We start from the raw sequence: 18,885 nt of genomic DNA on the forward strand, positions 1-18,885 counted from the left end.
CGAAAACTCGTAACGTCGACTCATCAGATGTTGTCATTGACCATGCCTCTGCACTATATAGCAAGTCGGGTCTAATGAGTGACTTATAGAGTTTGGTCTTTGTTCGTCGAGAGAAAACTTTACTGCTGGCAAGAGATATTCTGCGTTGGATTTCGAGGCTGACATTGCCGATATTATCTACGACTTCGAAGATGTGACTGTCAATAGTAACTTGGGAGCTAAGTCGCGAGTGCGACGATTGATTGTTTGATGACAGGAGATATTTCGTCTTGCCCTTGTTCACTACCAGACCCATTTGCTTCGCTTCCTTATCCAGTCTGGTGAAAGCATAACTAACGGTTTGGATGTTGAGGCCAATGATATCAATATCATCAGCGTACTCCAACAGATGTACAGTCTTATAGAAGATAGTACCTGCTCGATTAAGTTTTGCAACTCGAATTATTTTCTTCAAGGTTTGATGGAAGAAGTCGCACGAAAAGTAGTCGCCTTGTATGAAGATATAGAACTGTATTTGGGTATAGTTGATTGCGATAAGGAGAAACATCTGTTGGCTGAAACTCCGCACTCAAAATGGTTTAATGTATGTATCTTTCAAACTGCGTCAGCTATTTAAACGTTAATAGAAATATTATTTTTAACAGTTCTTCACACGCTGTGAAAATTGGTATAATCAGATAATAACCACGTGTACTTCCCATTATGTTGAAAACTATTGAAAGTGCGATAACTCACTGACTAAATACGCCACAAGATTTATTGGAAAACAGTATTTGAAAACACTGAATTTCATCAAAAGTGTCTCTGCTGCTTTATCGACTGAGAAAATATATTGATATGACATATTTACTTCTAAATATACATCTTTTAAAATAGATATTAAAAAACCACAAGATATATTCATTTTACAACAAATAAGCGAGTGGTAGATTAGTAGAACTAGGTATAAGTAAAATTTATTGATTTACATTATAATCTAAAATTAACAACCGTTAACAAAAAACTTCGATTGAAGTGCTGGCAAACTTCTCTTTTTTTTGGTATTACGGCTTTCAACTCTGTGTCAGTGGGGTTGACTAGAGTATCAAAAATGAACAATTTTTATAACAAATCGATAGAAAGGTGAAACATTTGTTGAGCTCGTGAAGTAAAATCCCGGTATTGCAATTTGGAAACATTAGAATATAACTAAGAAATTCGTAGGAATATGAGAGGTATATTCAGACCGAACTTGTTAATCTGGTAATTCGTTGGTTGATACTTCGTTAAAACACTTAACTGTGAACATACTTGTCGCTTTACCTAAGTACTGGGTTTAAATTTTGTTCCAAAACAGCTGATTCAATTTTTATAAATACTTAGTTTTGAAAAATTTCTCAAAAACTATTTTGTAGTGGACAACAAATGTATTTTTCGCAATGAATCAAGTTAACTTTTGAGGCCGAGTGATGTTACTTTGGTCCTCTTCAGTTATTTGCATTTTGCGGTGTGCACATCATACAAATATTATCAGGTTTTGTAAGAACCATAGAGCACAACCAGCAAGGAAATAAAGAGTTGGTGGTAAGGTTCCTTCATCTCATTTAATAAGCTCTTAAATAATTGCCCAAGAAAAACAATTAATTATTTCTTGAGCTGAAGTCAAGTAATTTTGACAGCTGGTAACGCATTGTGAATGATCCTTATTAGAAGAGCAAGAGAAAATAAACTTATTTGTATAAGTATGCGGATATAAATATCTTCATTGCAATTTAAGGAATATGAATGAAAATTGGAAAGTTTTATACAAAATTAATTAAATTTCTTAATAATAATTTTAACTAATTGTAGGATGAATGTACTGATTACTTTGATTTTCCTTCAAGAAACAATTGTTGATTTCATGTTTCTTCGCAAAACCAGGATTGCCATATACGCATTTCATTGAAAAAATGTATTAAAAATTAGTACTAGATTTCTTTAGAGCTGCATACTCCCTTCCTGCGTTAAACTTTCTTGACCATTTCTTAAGAGTTTTTTTATATGAAGTTTTTACATTTCTTGAGAGCTGTAAACGTTAATAAAAAGCCATTTAATTGTCAATACATTTTTGGCTTAGTTGGTGTTAGGAAATTCGAATGGATTTCTGTGCCCACGAAGGCTTTTTCTTTGGCACAACAAATCAGTTTTGGCCTTAACATTTTTGTCAACGTAATATAATTCGAAACTAATGACCATTTTAATAATTATTCACCTCTTTGTGAACAATAATTCAATTGTTTTGATTTTTCGTTTAAAAATTTGCAGCTATTTAAGGGAGGGGATAAAAATAGACCTTTTTGCGAATTTATTTCTTAAATATTGATGGTTTGAATAAAACTAACCTTTTATACATTTTGAGCACACTTTTAACAATACAGTATAATACTTTCATGTACAAATATTGAAGCATAAGTCGGTATTCGCTTGGCTTCAGAAAATTTCATGGCACAATTGATCAATATAATAAGGTAGAACACTTTATAACTGATGCTATGGAAAATATTAAATACTGTTCTGCTGTGTTCCTAGATGTCCACCAAGCATTTGACAAAGTCTCGACTCTAGGCCGATTATTCAAATTAAGGGAAAAACTACCAATGCCTTATTATTTCAAGTAAATTACCCTATATTGTTAAAAGTGGGCTCAATAATGTACAAAACGTCCGAATAAAATAACTCAATCCAACCTTCTTTATTTAGAGCATTCACCACCTGACTTTTCTGTCAGTGTGGAGTCAGAGTTGACCACTGGAAGTTCTGCTGTATAAATATTGTAGAGGACAGGGGTGTACTCACTCAGGCAGTGTACTCGGCCTTGGGCCACGAGTAGACAGATCTCAAATCCGACTCAGCATCGCGGCATCTCACGTAGAACGTCCGTTTGTGCAAGTAAGGTTTTATCAGCAAATAAGGCATTGGTAGTTTTTCTTTTAATTTAAATACCAGGTCTAGATGCCAGACTTTGTGAAATGCTTGGCGGACACCACACACACCGTCTATGAAGACTTTGTACCAAAGGAATTGCAATTTCCTTTTACTTTTTTGTCACAATGTATATAATTTTATTGATCATTTCAGTTAATTAAATCTCAAGAATTATCTGGGTGAAGGCTATAACCCTGATTAATCGACAGATCCTTTCGAAATATTTTAATGACAATGAAGACATTAATCAGCTCTGGAAGCTTTTTGGTCGTCTAATGGACGCCTATTTAAATAATTTTTTAAAGAGATGTTGAATTTGTCCTGCTTGTTGATTTTCTGTAAGAACTATACTAAAACTCTAATAAATGGGCAAAAGTAGATGAACAGAAGGTGCTATATATTTATAAACAGTCTTTTGATAAGGTTCTATATTTTTCGTTTTAAAATCTATATTAATAATAGATTTTGAATAATAAGAATTATGCAAATTTTTGGCTGAGTTTGCTTGCTATACTAGGATATTTCGAATCTCCAGATACCACAAACGTTTGGTCCCAGTTATATTGGTACTTCATCCTTTTTTTTTGCTATTTCAGAGGAATGCTCTGCTTTTTGTTTTTTAACAGGTCTTCGATAGCAATATTATCCTGGAGGAGATGTCTTAATAAGTAGTATTACTATTATTAATTGCTTCTGGTAATATACTTTTCAAACCGAAATTAGTCAGTGGTTGTAGGTCGCCGCTTCTATACCTCAATGAATCTGAATCCTATTATTTCCCCTTTAATATTTTCGCATCATAGTTTCAATTACGCTTTTAACCTCAGATAAAAAAAATTAATTATTATTTTTTTTTTTTTGTTTTTAGGGAAAATGCAAGTTCAAATGGAAAAATTGTACAAGGATTTGGGAGAATACTTTTCATTTGACCATAACAAATATTCAATGGAAGAGTTTTTTACCGATATCAAAACATTTAAAGATGCCTTTATACTAGCACAACAAGAGAATATACACCAAAGAGAAGAAGAGAATAAGAAACGGAGGTTACAAGATGCTCGAGAACGGTTGCTTCGCGAGCAATTAGAACGGCAACAACTTAAATTAGCACTTGTTGACATGGATTCTACGCAAACCCAGGAAGGAGTAATGGACAGTTTATTAGAAGCCTTACAAACAGGAACTGCTTTCGGAAATCGTAATCAAAGACAAAGGCGGCCCCGACCTTCAGGCGCTGAACGACGAGCCCAACTTAGTAGAAGCCGATCAAGAACACGCGTCGGTACAAGTGCTTTTGTAGCTTGCGAAAGTTTTGCAAACGATAACTCTCTGCAGAAAAAACATAACATTTAGTAATCCTTTTAACCTTTTTGCGAAATTATGTATAGTTAACTTAATAAACTTATGTTGGCGAAGAAATTTGTTCATATATTGGTCTACAACTTTGCTTCCGCCGTTTTTTTTTTTTTTTGTAAATTTAAGGCTTTATTGTATTAAAACGGTTACAAAAATTTTATTCAAAATATTGGGCGTCGCTAGCTACTACTTTTGACCATCTTTCTGGCAGCATGCGTATTCCGCGACGAAAGAACTCCTAATCTTTCGAGTCGATCCAAGTATCAATCCAATTTTTGACTTCTTCATAAGAACTGAGGTGCTCGTTAGCTAGACCGTGTGCCATCGATCGGAACAAGTGGTGGTCAGATGGAGAAACGTTTGGAGAATACGACGGGTGGGGTAAGATCTCCCATTTCAGCGTCTCCAAATATTTTTTGACCACCTTTGCGACGTGAGGCCAAGTATTGTCAAGCTGGAGAATGACTTTATTGTGTCTTTCCTCGTACTGTGGCCGTTTTTCTTTTGATGCTCGGCTCAAACGCATCAATTGCTTTCGGTATCGATCTCCTGTGATGGTTTTACTTGGCTTTAACAGTTCATAATATATCACCCCCAGCTGGTCCCACCAAATGCAGAGCATGACCTTGGCGCCGTGAACGTTCGGTTTTGTCGTCGACGTGGAGGCATGTCCAGGCTTTCCCCATGACTTTCTTCGCTTAGGATTATCGTAGGGGACCCATTTTTCGTCGCCAGTTACAATGTGATGTAAAAATCCCTTTCGGTTGTGCCTTTGAAGCCGCTGTTCACATGCAAAGAAGCGTCGTTCAACATCTCTTGGTTTCAAGTCGTAAGGAACCCAGTTTCCTTGTTTCTGAATCATCCCCATGGTTTTGAGGCGTTTTGATATGGCTTGTTGTGTCACATGCAACGATTCGGCCAATTCCTCTTGGGTTTGAAACGCATCTTAGTCGAGTAATGCTTTCAATTCAGCATCTTCGAAAATCTTCTCCCTTCCACCACCACGACAGTCTTCGACTTCATAATCACCATTCTTAAAACGTTTAAACCATTCGCCACATGAATGTATTCGCCTCACCGTATGTATCCGAAAGCATTCGATGAGTCTCAGCCACACTTTTCTTGGAATTAAAAAAGAAAAGCAAAATTTCCCGCAATTGTCGAGAATTCGGCTCAAAAAGTGACATTTCCAGTTGAGAATAAGTTTGGGATGCAAATAGATCTCTACAAATATTTTTTTGGGTTAGTGTTGACACAAATGTTCAAGATCGATATAAAACGATTTAATCGACCAGTGCTTGACCCTAGAGACATCTATTGGGAAACGGCGGAAGCAAAGTTGTAGACCTACATACTTACTTTTTTTTTTGGAAAAGATATGAAATTGCTATGAAAATTCCTAAAGTGGCAGTTAGCGGATTCATATTTTGTTCGTAAATTTAATTTAACTATAAAAGATTTCAGTTTTGTTTATCAAAATTTAAATATTTTCTCCTATCCAGCTTATTTCGAAATGTCAAAATGCAAAATTAGGTCTGGTAACAAAAGTTTCGAATTCACATGGATTCAGAGATAGAAAATTATGCGTCGGATTAAAATCCGAGGACTGAGTGAGGGGGCGGTCCTAAAACTTTTGTTGTACAATATTCACAGTTTTGTCTTGTGAGCTGTACGTTTTGGGTTGTTGTCCTATTGAAATATGCTACGACCGGAAAGTCTGAATTTATCTCTCCCAACATTTAAATTATCTTTTAATATTCGAATATATTACCGGTGATCCATTTTATCAGCGATAACCTGTATGTTTCCGACACAAATTGCACACATACAGTGCCATAGCGGTAGATTTCCATCTCCCCGTCCTTAACGGAATATTTTGTGTTTTTCCTTTGCATTTCGAAATTCACTTTTCGCCAAACTTTATTGCCATAATCAGATCCAAATATGTTGAATTTCGCTTCGTTACTAAAATTTACTGCTTTATTCATGGAGTGCGCTATTTATAGCCAAAAGCTATAAGCGTCATACGTACAGTTTCTTCGCTGTCACGTATTCCAGCATTCAAAGTGAGATTTTGATTAATTTCTGAAGCGGATTTTCTTTAATTTTTCTCACGTTAACGGCTTTATCATAACTTTGAAGTTCGTCCGGCCTTCCTGGTCGACTAATACCATAGACGGCGCTAATTTCGAAATCATTAAAACTTCAAAATCGAGAACTCTTCTAAAGTGGCGGAGTTTAAAAAGTGGGGTATTTGTAAGAATACGATATGAAGGCTATAAATTATGTTTGAATGTGTATTTTAGAGACAAGAGACAAAAAGATATCAATAATATTATATTTGAAGTAAATATTTAAGAATTTTCATAAAAATGGAAAAAGTTCGACCTATTGTGTGGACCTATTGTATGTTTGCAATTCCAAATAAAATAGAAATAAGCTGTATACATACAAATGTTTAAAACATTCAAGATTTTAACTGTACTGCAGTAACTGCAGCAAACATTTCGGATTAGATCTCTGCTAAAGTACCAGTAATAATACTGCACTTAATGCAATTTATTCTAAGTCTCAAATACAAAATTAATCACCATACAGTGCGTGCCTCAAATCAACTTTTATATAGAAATTCCACGCGGTACCAAACTCACTATTGAGAAATAGTCTTATACGGTGGCATTCGAAGAACTATCCATATGCAAAATTGTAACGAGGATGAAAAGAAATAAGAATGCGATCCAAAAGTGTCTTAGGGAACCCTAAAACTATGGTAAAACACCTCGATTAGGCCGACCACTTTTAATAAAAGAATTATTATATGGGTCGTATTTGGAATTCATGATAATATCCCAATTTGTTTTGCGTTAAATAAAATTAACACAGAAAATTACGTGGAGCTTCTGGATAACGTGTTATAAGTAAAATTTTTGGGTAAAACGTGAACTATTGAGAAATAGTTTTAAAGAGCTGGCATTCGAAGAACTATCCATATGCAAAATTGTAACGAGGATGAAAAGAAATAAGAATGCGATCCAAAAGTGTCTTAGGGAACCCTAAAACTATGGTAAAACACCTCGATTAGGCCGACCACTTTTAATAAAAGAATTATTATATGGGTCGTATTTGGAATTCATGATAATATCCCAATTTGTTTTGCGTTAAATAAAATTAACACAGAAAATTACGTGGAGCTTCTGGATAACGTGTTAGTGAAGCTTGGTAACCAATTTTTGGGTAAAACGTGAACTTTTCAACACAATAACGCACCAATTCAAAGAGCTGCGTCTTATCGACGATTTTTGGAAAGTGAATCTATGGGGCATTCTATTAAGGAAAGCATATGCCTATGGGGCTCAACACCATATATTTTTGGAATTGAAAGGAGCAATCCAAAAGGATTCTCTGATCGCCATTCACTTGGGACTGGCCAGAAAAGATTCTGTTACATATGGCTCAAGCAGCTCACGACTTTCGATCTTTGACCAAGTATCCTTTAGGTAGCCAATGAACATCCGTTTAGGCGAGCTAAAGTGAGAAGGAAAAACGCACCCTCCACAGGGTTGTGAGCTGGGTTTAAAAAACCTTTTTACCCTCGTAAAAAACGCACCCAATGAAAAAGAACAACAAGCCTTGGATGAGAGACCGCATGCACCTGGAATGTCCGGTCACTTAATTGGGAAGGTGCTGCTGCTCAGCTGGTTGATGTCCTCGTGAAAATAAAGGCTGACATCACCACTGTCCAATAAATGCGTTGGACTGGACAAGGACTGAGGAGAGTAGATCTTGTGGAATTTACTACGGTGGTCATATAAAGGAGCGCAAGTTCGGTGTGGGACTCACTCCTGTGGATGAACGTCTAGCCACAATTCGCATCAAAGCGAAGTTTTTTAACATATCGCTGATTTGCGCCCACACCCCAACGGAAGAGTAAGACGTTGTGACCAAGATGTCAAATTCGCGCCTGGCGAACAACCGAGACCATTGGTTTTCGGAAAATGCAAAAGAACAGCTGGTACGATGAGGAGTTCCGTGTCGTCACGGAGAGAAAACTGACTGTCTACCTCGCAACTTAACAATCGATCATAACTCGTGCGGGTTGGGATAGATAGCGATATTTGAAGAGGGAAGCGAGACGCATTTGCAGACATAAAAAATAAGATGAATAATTACTAAAATGGAGAGACCGAAATGCGTGAGTATGTCTGGGAAGCTTTGCACTTCAACGTTGCTCCCATTGCATTGGAAACGTGCTGAGGTTATTTTAATTCTTAAACCCGAAAAACCTGTACAACTAGTTAATTCTTATCGACCAATTAGTCTACTGCTAATTATCTCGAAAGTATCTGAAAGAATATTTATACGTAAACTTTTGCCAGTGTTGGAAGAAAATCAGCTTATTCCGAAATTATCAATTTGGTTTCAGAAAATTTCATGGTACAATTGATCAATGTAATAGGGTAGAACAGTTTATAACTGATGCTATGGAAAATAATAAATACTGCGCTCTGCTGTGTTCCTTGGCCAAGCATTTCACAAAGTCTGGCATTTAGGCCTGGTATTTAAATTAAAAGAAAAACTACCAATGCCTTATTATTTGCTGATAAAGCCTTACTTGCACAAACGGCGTCCGCCAAGCATTTCACAAAGTCTGGCATCTAGACCTGGTATTTAAATTAAAAGAAAAACTACCAATGCCGGACGTTCTACGTGAGATGCCGTGATGCTGAGTCGGATTTGTGATCTGTCTACTCGTGGCCCAAGGCAGTGTACTCGCCCCTGTGCTCTACAATATTTATACAGCAGAACTTCCAGTGATCAACTCTGACTCCACACTGACAGAAAAGTCAGGTGGTGAATGCTCTAAATAAAGAGGGCATTGGTAGTTTTTCCTTTAATTTGAATAATAGGCCTAGATGCCAGACTTTGTCAAATGCTTGGTGGACATCTAGGAACACAGCAGAACAGTATTTAATATTTTCCATAGCATCAGTTATGAAGTGTTCTACCCTATTATATTGATCAATTGTGCCATGAAATTTTCTGAAGCCAAACGAATACCGACTTATGCTTCAATATTTCTATATGAAAATATTATACTGTACTGTTAAAAGTGAGCTCAATAATGTACAAAAGGTTTGAATAAAATTATTCAATCAATATTTAAGAAATAAATTCGCAAAAAAGTCTATTTTTTATCTTGAAACCCTAGCCTCTCCCTTAAATAGCTGCAAATTTCTAAACGAAAAATCAAAACAATTGAATTATTGTTCACAAAGAGGTGAATAATTATTAAAATGGATATTAGTTTCGAATTATATTACGTTGACAAAAATGTTAAGGCCAAAACTGATTTGTTGTGCCAAAGAAAAAGCCTTCGTGGTCACAGAAATCCATTCGAATTTCCTAACACCAACTAAGCCAAAAATGTATTGACAATTAAATGGGTTTTAATTAACGTTTACAGCTCTCAAGAAATGTAAAAACTTCATATAAAAAACTCTTAAGAAATGGTCAAGAAAATTTAACGCAGGAAGGGAGTATGCAGTTCTAAAGAAATGTAATAGCCCTGACAGACGACAGCGCTAATATGTATTAACGGTCTTAATTTACATTTACTTGCGTATTTGACCCATGTTAATGCAAGTTTGTAATGCACAAAAATTTCGTGCATTTAGCTGAATTTACCAAATTTGAGTAGGCAACACTGCTCAAAAATTGCCGATTTTTGCTATTTTTTGACAGATTTCGCTTGAAGTCTGCGTCTCCTTTGCGTTTACAGCATCAGAGGTAAGCAGTTTTATATTGCTAATTAAATTATGTGCAGGTATATTAACAAAAACAAATTTTAATACTTTTATATTTATTTATTTATTTATTTATAATTTATCTTATTCATTTTTATTTCACTTTTTTTTTTTAATAAACAAATTTCACTATCAGCTGTCTAAATGCACAAGTCTGCCGTCTGTCACCATAAAATTGCAATGCGCATTAGCTTAAGGCGCATTAATTTTGCTCGTCTGTCAGAGCTATAATACTAATTTTTAATACATTTTTTCAATGAAATGCGTATATGGCAATCCTGGTTTTGCGAAGAAAGATGAAATCAACAATTGTTTCTTGAAGGAAAATCAAAGTAATCATTAAATGCATCCTACAATAAGTAAAATCATTATGAAATTTAATTAATTTTGAAATTTTGTATAAAACTTTCCAATCTTCATTCATATTCCTTAAATTGCAATGAAAATATTTATATACTTACATACATAAGTTTATTTTCTCTTGCTCTTCTAATAAGGATCATTCACAATGCGTTACTGTCAAAATTACTTGACTTCAGCTCAAGAAATAATTAATTGTTTTTCTTGGGCAATTACTTAAGAGCTTATTAAATGAGATGAAGGAACCTTACCACCAACTCTTTATTTCCTTGCTGGTTGTGCTCTATGGCTCTTACAAAACCTGATAATATTTGTAAGATGTGCACACCGCAAGATGCAAATAAAGCTTAGTATCCAGTTCAAGAAATGTAAAAACTTCATATAAAAAACCGCTTAAGAAACGGTCAAGAAACTTTCCTGCGATAAATTTACTTGTGCTATTATGCAGCTCTAAAGAAATCTAGTACTAATTTTAATACATTTTTTCAATAAAATGCGAATATGGCAAACCTGGTTTTGCGAAGAAAGGTCCGTATCCAGCTCTCAAGTAATTGCTCAAGAAAAAAAATGCATAATTTCTTCTAGTAATTTTGACAGCAGGTTACGCATTGTGAATGGTCCACATTAGAAGAGCAAGAGAGAATAAACAAAGAAAATAAACTTTGTGCGTAATATGTATGTATGTATGTGTGTAGCAACATAAATTTTTTCTTCGCGTTTAAATAATGTTGATGATTGGTGATGAAATCAACAATTGTTTCGTGAAGGAAGTTCAAAGTAATCGTTAAATTCATCCTAAATTAGTTAAAATCATTATTATGAAGTTTATTTCATTTTGAAATGTTGTATAAAACTTACCAATCATCAACAAAACTCCTTAAATCGCAAGGAAAATATTTATATTACTACACACGTACATGGATGATCATTCACAATGCGCAACCAGCTGTCAAAATTACTTGAAGAAATAATGTATTTTTTTTCTTGAGCAATTACTTGAGAGCTGGATACGAACCTTAATTGAAGAGGACCAAAGTAACATCACTCGGCCTCAAAAGTTAACTTGATTCATTGCAAAAAAATACATTTGTTGTCCACTACAAAATAGATTTTGACAAATTTTTCAAAACTAGGTAGGTAGGTAGAAGTGCAGCCCTATCGGGCTCAATTAGCACTTGATGTGCAATTTTGATACACTGTTCGTAGAACCTCCTGTATCTGCTATTACGTTTCACTTCCTCTCTCAAACCATTTTGAGGTTTCGATCAAACTACTTATTTCCGATATGCTTTTAGTGGAAATCCATCCAAGGTTTGGTGCTTGATGGATTCCAAGTGTTTTGTGTCGGATCTGTGCTAGAGCTGGGCATTCGTTCCCCAAATGGCCAGTGCCCTGTTGTGGTAGCTGTTACTCTGTAAATACTTTTTCTTGACCTATTTAGTAAGTCGTTGGTTCCCTGTCATACTTATGTCGGCCATAATGGTTTAGTTATGGCGCATTTTGTAATGTTTTTCCACCTGTTATTTGCAACTTGTTGAAATTGTCTATTGATCTCTCCTTTGATTGATCCTAGCGGGCTTGGTATGAGCTCCGCTTCGGATTCGTTGAGGAAAGCTTCTGCCTTTGCCAACTCGTCTGCATTTTCGTTACCGAAAATGTTCCTGTGGTCGGGAACCCAGATAAAGTTTAGTTGGAGCTTGTCTTTTATTGAGCTTAGTGCTCTCTTGCAGTTGTTAACTACGCTGGAATTTGTCATGGGTGAAGACAAGGCGAGGAGCGCAGCCTGGCTATCCGTAAATATAGTTGATTTATGTATATTCCCGTGGTTTTCTAATAGAGCTTCGCAGGCTTTTTTTTATGTCTAGTACTTCTGCTTGGAAGATGCTAGCCGTGTTCGGTAGACGTATAGAGAGAGATATGCCTAGATCAGCGGAGAATACCCTCGTGCATACTCCGCAGTCCATTTTGGACCCATCGGTATAGACTGATATAGTATCCTCCTTTCCTATTGAACCTCTTCTCCATTCTCGTCTAGATGGTATCCTTACCTGGAAGTGTCTATTGAAATCCAGCTTTGGGAGAATGTAGTCTGATTTATTAATGGTGAGCTTGTTTAAGATTGCACTATGTCCGTAGTTTTGCTGATTCCAACCTTGCCTTGCGTTCGCATCCCACCCTATTAGAACATCTTCTTTCCTGTTCTCCTCTACTAGTCTGATGAGCGGAGCCGGTGGTATGTCTTCATCATGGGCCAAGTAGACCGAAACCGAGACCAAGAAGAAGGGCTTTTCTTCTGTTCCACCTTTACCACTATCATACCTGCTGTGCTGTAATTAGGATAAAGAAATGCATTTATACTTTTATTGATAAGAGTGCATGCTCTAGGTTCACCTTTGTTCCGTGTGTAAAACAGGTTATAGTTGCTGCTGTTTAGCCCTTCAGTGGTATCTTCTCTGACCCAGGGCTCCTGTACTAGGCTGATGTTGATGCCCCCCTCGTTCATGAGGGTTGTCATATTCGCTGTAGCACTCTTCGAGTGCCGCAGGTTTATCTGTCTGTACCGTGCTCGGAGAGGAGGAATTACCATTTATGATGGCCACTTGCAGGGTATCCCTATCTGCTACATAGCAGAAATGCCTCGCCGCTGTTGCGCTACTGTGTTCGCCTTCACTCCGCCTCGGTTTTTTAGGCAGAGTTTCTGGCGTTTCTGTAGTAGAGCGATTCCTTTTTTGTGAACTGCTCTCCTGTTTGTTCTCTTTTAGAGGTTCTGATTGCTTCCTTTTCAGGTAGCTATTATATTTCTCCACTATTGATTTGATTTTTCAAAACTAAGTATTTAAAAAAATTGAATAAGCTGTTTTGGAATAACCCACTACGGAGGTAAAGCGAAAAGTATGTTCACAGTTAAGTGTTTTAACGAAGTATCAACAAGTGAATTACCAGAGTAACAATTTCGGTCTGAAGACCCTTTATATTCCTAGGAATTCCTTAATTTTATTCTAATGTTTCCAAATTGCAATACCGGTATTTTACTTCACGATCTCAACAAATGTTTCACCTTTCTATTGATTTGTTATAAAAACTGTTCATTGTTGATACTCTTGTCCACCCCACTGACACAGAGTTGAAAACCGTTATACCAAAAAAAACTTGAAGTTTGCCAGCACTTCAAGTGCTGAACACAATGAGCGCGACAGACTGCAAATGGCATCTGTCAAGTATTAAAATACACACGTTCTTATGGACACAGATATTTTGACAGCTGCACGACTACACTAACTTTAATATATCGGTATATTTGCCAACGGCAGTAGGACGACAGTAGAGTTGACAGTAGAGCGATGAGGTAGAGTGGTGAAGCCACTAATATGTAAAATGTAAAATTATTCAAAGCTCTAACAAACCTGACGTTATTTTACATATATGCATATTTCTAAATGTCATTAATTTCTTTGAAGAAATGAAAGATCCTGAGAAGTATAGTCTTAACTTTTCAACGGCCAACGCAGAGCATTTCAACCAAAAGGAATTTATTCATTAAAATCACCACTCAGAAGTCGTTTTATCCGTTGTAAGCGAACGATTTTCGAAGAAACATCATTTCTAATATGCCACAAGACAAAATTAGAAATGAACTTCTTAAACCTAACGGTGTCAGATAAAACGATATACTTCGTCATTGCGGGTCGATTTCCAAAAAATGGACCAACGCAGGGTATTTCAACAAAAGGGCATATGAGAATTCGCAGAAATGAAAGACAAAGGAAAGAAAAAGCAGTATAACTTCAATAATGAACAAGCATACAAACATACATATGCGCTGCAGCAGCATAACCAAACCATAATTAGGACGACGCAATTCAAGTGTCAATGGTGGTGTTGGTGGTAAGCGCTTCAAAAGTGACGCCGAGCACGTAGGTTCGAATCCCAACAGAATTTATTTTTAATTGAATATGTGATCTTATTTTATAATAACTCATTTTAAATATATAAAAGATTTACCTAAACATTATGATGATATTTTCATGATTCATACGCAATGTACGAATGTAAGCAATTTCGTTTTGCCGTCGGCATTTCAATTTCTCATGCTTCAATTTTTGCTTTCATCCAAGAAATCGCTTGTATGTATGTACTATGTACATATGTACATATGTGCAATATATGCCTTTGTGTTTTGCCGTCGGCATTTCCATATTGACATGCAAAAGTAATTATGTATTTCATTGTTTCGTTTTGGCCCAATTTTGTATATTAAGACAAGTGTCAATAATTGGGCCAATTTTCATAAAGTTGGAAATTTTGCGCGAATAAGACGTGTGCGGGTTAAGTCGTGAATTTTACTTATATTAATTAATTTGAAAGTGCCGAAAAATGCGAAACGAAGTTTCAATAAATTTAAGTAAATTTACATGTATTTTCATTTATATTTAATTATCAATAAGTTTTTTAAAAATTATTTGCCCTAGTTGTCCATATTTTATTTTCTCACACATTTCAGCCGATTTTTGTATAGAAATTTGACCGGCGTAGAAGCAAAATGCGAAACAATCATACATACATACATATACATATTATGTCGTTTGCACATTTGTCTGTATGTTTGCGAAAGCAAATGTTCTACAAAAGCATATTTCTATACTTAAACAAAATTATTAGAACCATCGTATGTTTCTTATGTACATGCATAACCAAATCATACTTAAGTCAGCGTAACCTAAGTGTCAATGGTGGTGTTGGTGGTAAGCGCTTCGTTTGGAAAGTCAAGATGATACCTGAGGTCTCAGGTTCGAATCTCGACAGAATAAATTTTAAATTTTTTTCTTTTAACATCGTATACTATACAAATAAATATTTTTCTTACTAATATAAATTTAATTTATCACAGAAATATTATGTATATGTATATTATGTATATTGCTGTGATAAATTTAATTTCTATTAGTAAGAAAAATATTTATTTGTATAGTATACGATGTTAAAAGGCATACATCTTCTATCCTATCTTGTGTATCTGCACATGCTCATATGAGTGTATGTATACCAGTGTTACCAACTCTCAAAAATATTTATCCTTAAATTTGTGTCAAAAACCCCTAAAATCGCCTTAATTATTGAGTTGTCCCCCTAAAAAATATTTACAGTAGACGCTCTATAAAGTTACGCTTTCGGGAGTAGCGTAACTTTTAAAAACGGACTTTTAGAGGTTTGGTTAAGAGATTTGTAACCAATAGCCAATGATAATGTGCATTTCCTCTCAATTCCTTTGAGTGTATGAAATAGAGTGGGGAACAAATTTGAGGGGAAGGAAACTTTTAAAAACGAAACTTTATAGAGCGTCTACTGTAAATATAAATACATAATGTTGTAGAAATAATATGTTGTAATATGTTTCAAAAGTCTTTTTATTGTAAATTATTTAATATATGAAATATTTCTTCTTCATCTGAAGATTCACATTTTTGGAAATCGTACATATTGACATTAAACAGTTTTAACATTTTATTGGATGGATTAAATGTTGTACACGATCCACCATTTCGATTTAATGTAAATCGGACCATCAAGATGCTTTGCAACATTTTAATGGATAGTCTATTCCGCAACTTATTTTTTATGACATTATAGACGGAGAATGCACGTTCTACACTAGCGTTTGAAATTGGAACAGTGGCAAATGCTAATCCGAATTTTGAGATATTTTCAAAACGTTTACAGCCAGCTGCATCACAGTCATTATACACTTAAAAATAAAAACCAGCTGAAGAAGAGGTATTTGTCCAAATTTTATTGCTTAATTGGTTCCACTCAGACTCGATGTCATTTTTTTTACCATATATATGAGTTCGCTGAATGTAATTTAATATTGGTTTTATATCGGGTTTGACTTGAGATGTAGCAACTCTTGGGTGCAAATCAGCAACAGTTTTCAACAATGATAAATTATCCGGAAGTTTTTTCTGAATCTGCTTGGCCAGAGAACATAAAAAGGTCTTGCATCGTTCCCTGACATCCAACAGATCCTTTTCCTCAAGTTCTTGAGATATGGTATGAAAATCAAAACCAAAATACATTGAAGCTGTATGCATCAGATGTTCCTGGAAATTATATTCTACCAGTTCAGAGTCCACCAATTTTTCCAATTGTGAAGGAACAACAAGTCGTTTAAGCAAATATTTGTATAACAAAAACAAATTCTCAAACAATTTGACAGGTTCAGCATGGTTACTTTGAAAAAGTAAGTTTAATTGCGTCACATGTTTTAATTCGGTTTGTAAAAAAATCAATAACGCTTTAAAAGGAAGCCGCCGCATGATATCATAAAGCTGTTCAGCCATGTAACATTTGTCATCAGATTTTGCAATAGAAAAAAACAGCTTTAATTCCTCCCACTGCTCCAATATTGTGTTGATAGCTTGATAACGAGCGAGCCAGCGAGTTCCGCTAAGTCCTTGGAGTTTTTTCGGATCAGTATTATTATTCATGGTTTCATATAATTTTCTGTAATAGTCCAAACGTTTAGGACTGTACGAAAACCAGTTATGGGTTTCTCTTACAAGAAATTCTAATTGGCGTGGTAATGACTCAGCCGCCTTTTCCGCGCATAAATGCAAAGAGTGGCAAACACATTTGACAACAATTGAATCAGGCAGTTCTCTTTTAAAAATAGCAGTCACCGAGTTATGTTTACCAACCATAACGTTTGCTCCATCAACGCCGATTCCGATCATATTTTCAATTTTTATGCCATCCTCTTTCAGTTGATTGACAATTGCTTCATGCACACTTTTTGCATCACATTCAATTATCTGTATTATTCGATAAAAAGTTGTAACAACTTGCTTTGCCTTGTGTGAAGGAAAGCGAATCATAATGCATAACACTTTTTGAGTAGAAAGATCAGTACTTTCATCGATTATAATGGAGTACGGAAAATCTCCTATATCTTCAATCAAAGCTTCGAGCATTGATGGACCAAGTACATTTTTTATTAGCATTGAACACTTAGTTCGATGAATTTTTAAGTTTTTTAGACCATCTGATGAAGGATCTAATTGAGGGAGTATACTAATTAAATGATCTACAGTCAACAAAGAACAGTGCTCAACGATAAGGTAGCGATTTTCAACTCGGCAATTTTCATGCTTTCTGACAAGACAGGTTTATATACTTCAGAAATAGATTTACATGCTTTTGCTGATTTTTCCCAGGCTGTGGCTTTTTTATGTTTTTCAGTTTTAGCGTGATTAACCAGGTCTTTTTTGTGGGCTTTTAAAACTACACGGCAATATTTACAGGTCGCCGATGACTCACTGTTAATATCTGGTGCAAGCCAATCTGCAATAAAAACATAAATTATAAATAATTTTATTGAATTATCAATTGAATGACACATGCATAGTTGGGAAATATAATCACAACATGCTTTGATTTTGGTGAAAAGATAGGGAAACATTCAATCATGGCAACACCAACACTACTCATTTAATATCTGAAAAGACCAAAGCAGCCAAAGCATAAAATGATTTGAAAAAAAAAACAATCAATTTTTATAAAATTAAATACTGGCTCTATTCAGACTAATGACTATGATGCTCATCATATACAATGTGGATCTTATTAAATCAACTTTTTTAAAATGGCGGGCTCAGAAACTGATCACACATTTATCGATGCAACTGTGTCCGAGATGCCAAGTTTAAGCAGCGATGCACGTCAAAACTCAGCGTTGGCCAACGTTGAGCAACGTTGAGTTAGTCTGAACAGAACATTGTTCAAGTATGCATTATGTCTAAGCCCGAAATAAATTTTGAAAAAGTCATAACATGTCAAATATCACCACCACCGCTGACCAGATCACCCACTCTAACAACTACCTGTATACCTAACTAAATAAAAAACAAAACCTTTTTTAATTTTATTGAAGAACGAGTACTGCCGTACAGCAGTAGTTAGATGACGCCTATGGTACTCTAATAAAAAATCATAAATATTGAATTGAATTATTTGTCTTGATCATTTATAAATTACAAACATGCAATGAAATCTATTTACCTTTTAGTTCTGGATCTGTTTCCCAAATCTTCGTGTACTTTTGACTGTACGTTTTCTTATTTTTATTGTCCTTCGGCATCTTTAACAAATTTATTTTCGACACCCAATACAAACCAAAATTGAAATAACAACTGTCGTAAGGTAATGTCAAACATACCAACACACGCCACCATATGCACAGGTTTTAAAATAACCGCCAGTGGCGCCAGTATTGCCGCCAGTCACCACAGAGTGGTTGTAGAATTACGAACTAGATATCGTTAGAAGTCGGTAGGTCGAGAAATAAATATTAATGTCTCTGTTGGCTACATTGGTTTACACCACAGCCATTTTTATATTTATCTTATAAAACAAAAAATAATAA

General features: G+C 35.3%; 1 protein-coding gene across 3 annotated transcripts in view; it reads left to right on the top strand.

Moving 5' to 3' along the window:
• Positions 1-18,885, top strand: part of LOC126765197 (protein diaphanous) — a 284,726-nt gene that overhangs the window by 233,361 nt on the left and 32,480 nt on the right. For 2 of the 3 annotated variants that reach the window (XM_050482800.1, XM_050482802.1), the window contains exon 5: positions 3,815-4,365. The exons of the other annotated variant lie outside the window; for it this stretch is intronic. In XM_050482800.1, the coding sequence (XP_050338757.1) occupies positions 3,815-4,299 (485 nt within the window). In that variant the 3' untranslated portion in view covers positions 4,300-4,365. Of the gene's footprint in view, positions 1-3,814; positions 4,366-18,885 lie in introns of those variants that run through there. 3 annotated transcript variants of the gene reach the window in all.

This window comes from Bactrocera neohumeralis, unplaced genomic scaffold (genome assembly GCF_024586455.1).
Source record: "Bactrocera neohumeralis isolate Rockhampton unplaced genomic scaffold, APGP_CSIRO_Bneo_wtdbg2-racon-allhic-juicebox.fasta_v2 cluster10, whole genome shotgun sequence".
Classification (NCBI taxonomy): Eukaryota; Metazoa; Arthropoda; class Insecta; order Diptera; family Tephritidae; genus Bactrocera; species Bactrocera neohumeralis.